Raw genomic sequence first — 6,609 nt, 5'->3', positions numbered from 1 at the left:
TGTTAGGGTAGTGATAACTGGGTAGGTTTTAAGAAAATGTCAGGGGAAAAGGAGGGAAAGAGGCTAAATAAGCCAAGAAATCTAATGAACTTTACTGGAGCCAAAGATGCCCTCAGCTGACTGCTGTAGAGCTGATAAGAACGACCTGCAGCAGTGAAACTAGTCGAGCGCACACCTACATTTTATTTAAGAGACCAAACCAGGGCCTCCCGGGCCTTCAGGAAGAAGACTGGTTGTGGGGAAATGCTCTCTTCCTTAGTTCTCCCAAGCCATGGCACTTTCCAGCAAATTCCTGCTCTGGTTTTGCTGTTCTGCCTGGCTGTGCTTTTTCACTAGCCTGGGCTCTCAGGCTTCTAGGGGAGAAGCTCAGATTGCAGCTAGTTCAGAGTTGGAATCTGAGGCAGACCCTTGGCCCTTGCTGCTGCCTGGAGATGGAACAGACAGATCCAGCCTCCTGCCACCTCTCTTCAAGGTCCTGTCTGACAGGCGAGCTGAGGCCCCCAAGCTGCAGCCCGACTCCAGAGCTTTGTACTACATGAAGAAGCTCTACAAGACGTATGCCACCAAGGAGGGCATTCCTAAACCCACCAGAAGTCACCTCTACAACACTGTTCGGCTCTTCAGCCCCTGCGGCCAGCACGAGCAGGCTCCAGGAGGCCACATGACAGGTGCGCGAGTAGATGGTGAATGAGGTGCAGGGAAGGTGATAGTTTATTTTCTGGTCTTTTTGAGACAGGGTCTCCCTGTAGCCCCAGCTGGCCTGGCACTCGCTGTGTAGACCAGGTTGGCCTCCAACTCACAGAGATTGACCTGCCTTTGCCTCCTGAATGCTGAGATTAAAGGCATGTGCCACCATACCCGGCTTCGTTCTCTTTTGAGACGGCCTCTTTGTGGCCCTGTCTGGCCTAGAACTCACTATATAGACCAAGCTGGCCTGGAACTCCCTATATAGACCAGGCTGGTCTGGAACTGGAAAGATCTGTCTGCCTTTGTCTCCCAAGTGCTGGGATTAAAGATATGTACCCACCATGCCCAGCAAGCTTTATATTTCTGTTACAGAAAGGAGCTGGAATTTTGTGTGTGTGTGTGTGTGTGTGTGTGTGTGTGTGTGTGTGTGTTTTAGACAGGGTCTCACTATGTAGCCTAGGCTGTCCTCAAACTCTGCTGCAGCCTCATGTGTAGCCAAGACACAGGTTACACCATCATGTAGGGCTCTCTAGCTTTCATGCTTTGAAATGTGTTTTATTTTGCATGCTACTCAGGATCCAACTGAAACAAAATTGATGCTTGATTTTTCTTTTAAATATTTTTATTTTTTATATGAATGTATTGCCTGCATGCATGTGAGTGCACCTGTGTCCTGCAATGCCGCAGAGGTCACAAGAGGGTTTTGGATTACCCTGGAACCTGGAGTTAAGGATGGTTTGTAGCCACCATGTGGGTGCTGGGAATCGAACCCGGGTCCTCTGCAAAATAGTCAGTGCGCTTAACTGCTGAGCCATCTCTCCAGCCCCGTGGTGCTTGATTTTTTTTTTTTTTCAAGTTCTTGAATTCTTTCTCTGGCGGTACTAAGGATCAAACCCAGGGCCTCCCACATGCTAGACAAGCATTCTACTATTGAATCAGTGCTGGCCCTGGCACCAATTGTAGTTTCTAATGCCATCATTAGTTAACAGATTAGTCTGATAGGTTTTTATTTTGTTTTGGCTTTTGAGACAATCTCATACTGTGGCCTAGACTGGCCTCACCTTGCAGTGACTCTTTTGCCTCAGCTGTTCCAGTGCTGGGATTACAGGCACGTGATACCACACCGGCTCAGTATTTTAAGGCTAAAGGAGACTTAATGTGCTTAAAGGCCAAGGAAAGTGCTGGCGAAGGTTAGCGTTGCTTCCTATTCTACCATGCTGTTGGCCTGGAATTGTGCTGAAACCTCTTTTTTCGACAGTGATAGGCTGTGTTAAATGGGATATTTCCCTCGTGTTTTTCTGTGAGACTAAAGTTTGTCTCCAACTGGCACAATGGGTCTTTACCAAGACAGAGTAGCAATGGCTGGGGTGTGGCTCAGTGGTAGAGTTCATGCTTTGTATTCATGAAGCCCAGAATATGATCCCCAGCACCAACAAAACACAACTTAAAGTGTTAATCAACAATGGGAGTATTTAGTGTGTAGGAGAGAGAAGCATCACTTAAACTAGGGCTGGCCAGATGATTCACTGGGTGAAGGCACCTGCCACCAAGCCTGACAACCTGAACTCAATTGCTGGGTCCCACATGATGGAAGGTGAGAATTGACTCATAGGAGGTGTCTTCCAACCTCCGTATGTACACATAGAAGCACAGACACACACATACACTAAAATTTTTTAAAAATTTAGGGGCTAAAGAGATGGCTCAGTGGTTAAGAGCACTAGCTGCTCTTGCAGAGGACCTGGGTTCAGTTCCCAGGACCTGACAGCTGTCCAGTTCCAGGGGATCTGATGCCCTCTTCTGACTTCTGCAGGCATTGCACAACACTGATGCACTCAAATATGTGCAGGCAATACACTCATACACAAAAATTTTAAATTCTTAAAAATTTTATTTTCTGGGCATGGTGGTGCACACTTTTAATCCCAGCACCCAGGAGGCAGAGGCAGGTGGATCTCTGAGTTCAAGGCCAGCCTGGTCTACATAGTTCCAGGACAGCTGGGATTACAGGGAGACCCTGTCTCAAAAAGACCAAAAAAAAAATTTATCTTTTTAAAACTCCACAAACTATATCCTCTAGTTCCCTATGTAAAGAAAACTGTAGTGTCCGCACAGGGCAGTTGTGGCTGTTTAAAAGCGCCTTCACTCCCAGATTGTATTATTATTTTTTTTGGTCTTTTTGAGACAGGGTCTCCCTGTAGCCCCAGCTGCCCTGGAACTCACGATGTAGACCAGGCTGTCCTTGAACTCAGAGATACGCCTGCCTCTGCCTCCCGGGTGCTGGGATCAAAGGCATGCGGCACCATGCCCAGCCCAGATTGTGTTTTACAGTAGCCCCCTCATAGTCTGTTTTCAATCTAGAGCATTTAGACTGACCTGCACAGTCAAATTTTTTTTTTTCAGAGGTAAGGGGTCATGCTTCTAACAGAAGCTACCACATCCCACAGCAGGGGGCCATCCAGGGAGGAGCTCTGTGCCAGTCACCCAACCCTGACCACAAGGCCAGACAGCATGGTTTGCTCAGAGCCTAAAAACCCTGGAGTTTCACATAGAACAAAACAAGCAGCTAGAGGGCAAGAGACTGCTCCAAGGCTCTCTGGAATGGAGGTCAATACTGGGGAGCATTGGACAGATGCACAAGAAACAGCACCCAAGTTCCTGTCGAGCAGTCATTTGGTGGAGGGGAAGAAGGTTCTGGAGACAACTGGGGAGCAGGGCAAGGTAGGGTCTTGAAGGGCTTTGGGGCTGGATCAGAAGACTGCGCACCAGTAACTAATCACAGCTCTGGCTCCCAAATGGGAGAGGTGAAGGAAGAGGAGGGTGTGTCACTGACCGCCTTACAGTGGCCATACCTGGGTCACAGGATACATGGCCACTAGGTCAGAGAGCTTCTTCAGCCTGGGTAGGAAGGCACAGGGGTCTTCATATGACAGTGGCCCTTTTTGGAAGTATGGGCAGATAGGGTGATCAGATTTGTCTTCCATCACCTGCGGGCCGTCCTTAGGCAGGTGTTCTTGATAAGAGACCAGCTTTGGGGACTTTGTAGATTTCTTTTTGTGAAAACTTTCCCTAGTGAGACCCTTGTGGCCTGGCCCAGGAAAAGGTGGTTCAGCACCGACGCCCCCACCCCAAAAAAAATCACCAACCACAATCATATGGACTAGACTTAGAGCTAAGGTCTCCTTGAATTGGGCCTCTACCCCTGGAGGAGGTGGGTGACTGCTGTGATGGAAACATTGGTCCCTTTGATCCTGGATGACCTCTGTGAGGAGAGGACTTGAGATCACTAGGCTTTAGAGATAAAATATTCACTGGTGACCAGTATTGGGGATGTGAGGGAAGCAAGGGATTAGAGGATGAGTATGATTAACATACTTTGTACATATGTGTGGAAATGTCATAATAAATCCATTGTTTTATACAATTCACATATATTAATTTTAAAATAAAAAAATTTCAAATGTCCATTTGTGGGTGCTGGGAATTATAGTACCAATTATACATACGTGTGTGTATGTCTATATGTGTGTATATATATTTATGTGTATATATATTAGATTTGGTATTTTTCATTTCAAAAACTTAGTGCATGGAATGGGGATGTGCACATATGGAAGTTAGAGAACAACTTTAGGGAGTTGGTTCTCCATTTCTGCCATGTATATTCTGGGAATCAAACTCAGGTCATCAGGTTTGGCAGTAAGCATCCTTACCTTGAACTCAGATCTGCCAGCCTCTGCCTCCTGAGTGCTGTGACTAAAGGTGTGTGCCACCACACCCAGCAGTTTCTTTTTGAGATAGTCTCAAAAAAGCTCAGTCTTGCCTCAAACTCTATTTTTCTTGCCTCACCCTTCCAAGTTCTAGGGTTACAGGTTTAAGCCACCACACCTGACCTTTTTTTAGGGGTGGGTGCTTTTTGAGAGAGAGGGTCTCATAGCCCACAGTGACCTCAAACTTGCTGTGTAGCCAAAGATGGCCTTGAATACCCAATCCTCCTGCCTCCGAAGTGCTGGGATTACAGGCATGTGCCACCAAGTCAGCTGTGTGTGTGTGTGTGGTCTCTCTTTGCGGCAGTATCACTATATAACTAGGCTGGAAGTGAGCCTCTCCCTCTGACGTGCAGGGATTACAAGTACACGCCTCCTAACCAACTCAAGGCATTGAACCCAGGGCCTTGTGAGGAGCTCTGCCACTGAGCTACATCCCCAGCCTCCTGTATTTTCTTTTATAAAATTTCTATTTTTTATATTATGTTTGGGTGTTTTGCCCGCATATATGTAAGTACACCCATGTCGTACAATGTCCAGAGGCCAGAAGAGAGTGTCGGATCCCCTGGAACTAGAGCTATGCATGTTAGCTGCCATATGGATGCTGGAAACCCAACCCTGGTCTTCTGCAAGAGCAGTCAGTGGTCTTGACCACTGCTGCTCTCTTCCTCCCTTTGTTTTGAAGCTTAAGGAAGTGGAGGGAAGAGAAGGGAAAATTCCTGTTGTGTAGTACCAGTTTCTCCATCTGACTTTCTATAACCTCAGGCTTGCTTGCAAGCACTGCTTACTGGGGCTGTTTTTTCTTTGCAGGAGCCCTCCCAGTCATGGACCTGCTGTTTAACCTGGATCGGGTGACCGCCATGGAACACTTACTAAAGTCAGTCTTGTTGTACACTCTGAACAGCCCGGTTGCTTTTCCTTCTGCCGTTACCTGTGTGTGTGACCTGATGATAAAGGAGCCCCTGTCTTCTGGAAAGGGCCCCCCAAGAGCACCCTACTCATTTACCTTGAAGAACCACAGATGGATTGAAATCGACGTGACCTCCCTCCTTCAGCCTCTGGTGGTCTCCAGCGAGAGAAGCATTCACATGTCTGTCAATTTTACATGCACGAAAGACCAGGCCCCACAGGATGGTGCTTTTAACATGCCTCTGACAGTGTCTCCCTCGCTCATCCTGTATCTGAACGACACTAGTGCTCAGGCCTATCATAGCTGGCATTCTCTTTATCCTACCAGGAGGCCCTCACAGGGACCCGACCAAGACAGAAGCGTAGCCCATCCTGTGGAAGAAGCCACAGAGGTTGAAAGATCTGCCAGGCACCGGAGAGGGCAGGAAACCATCAATTTGGAATCGAAGAAGCCTCTTACACCTTCCTTCAATCTCAGCGAATACTTCAAACAGTTTCTTTTTCCCCAAAATGAGTGTGAACTCCATGATTTTAGACTCAGCTTTAGTCAGCTCAAATGGGACAATTGGATCGTGGCCCCACACAGGTATAACCCTCGTTACTGCAAAGGGGACTGTCCCAGGGCGGTCAGGCATCGGTATGGCTCTCCAGTGCACACCATGGTCCAGAACATCATCTACGAGAAGCTAGACCCCTCGGTGCCAAGGCCTTCATGTGTGCCCGGCAAATACAGCCCCTTGAGTGTGCTGACCATTGAGCCCGACGGCTCCATTGCTTACAAAGAATATGAAGACATGATAGCTACTAGGTGCACCTGTCGTTAGCACAGGGTCCTCCACACCAGCACCTTGAGCTGTTTGGCAAAGTGCGTGCTTGGCCCTACTGTGCCTGGGGAGAGCTTCACGTGACAAATCTCAGTGTCACTTAAAGCACATTGAGGAGGGGGAACACTTTCTGTGTGGCATCTAAGGGTATAAAGGACACACCGGTCATTGGCACTAAGCCTTTCTTCCAAACTCAGTGACATATAATTACTTGGAAGAGCTTTCTTTTTTCCTCTTCACACCAGTGTTATTTTTGATAGAAAAAACTTACTAGTGTACGACTTAGGTAGAATTGTAGCTGTGGACACTTCAGAGTGCTGTAGTTTTATGTACTAGAAAAATAAATCCTTGTCAATGGCATAAATTGTGTGTGTTCAATTAAATATCACTTATGTGCTGATTTGAGAGAGGAGGCATGTCAA

At 47.4% G+C, this 6,609-nt stretch overlaps 1 protein-coding gene across 1 annotated transcript; it reads left to right on the top strand.

Moving 5' to 3' along the window:
- The first annotated feature begins 271 nt into the window (after positions 1 to 271).
- Gdf9 (growth differentiation factor 9) lies at positions 272 to 6,187 on the top strand. Its single transcript, XM_008849331.1, has 2 exons — positions 272 to 668; positions 5,265 to 6,187. Exons 1-2 carry the CDS (start codon positions 272 to 274, stop codon positions 6,185 to 6,187), a joined length of 1,320 nt encoding a protein of 439 aa, XP_008847553.1.
- Positions 6,188 to 6,609: the final 422 nt, after the last annotated feature.

The sequence above is a fragment of the Nannospalax galili genome, unplaced genomic scaffold (genome assembly GCF_000622305.1).
Source record: "Nannospalax galili isolate Female #2095 unplaced genomic scaffold, S.galili_v1.0 scaffold424, whole genome shotgun sequence".
Taxonomy (NCBI): Eukaryota; Metazoa; Chordata; class Mammalia; order Rodentia; family Spalacidae; genus Nannospalax; species Nannospalax galili.
Note: the sequence above shows the minus strand (reverse complement) of the source record. Positions and strands in the feature narration are given on the sequence as shown.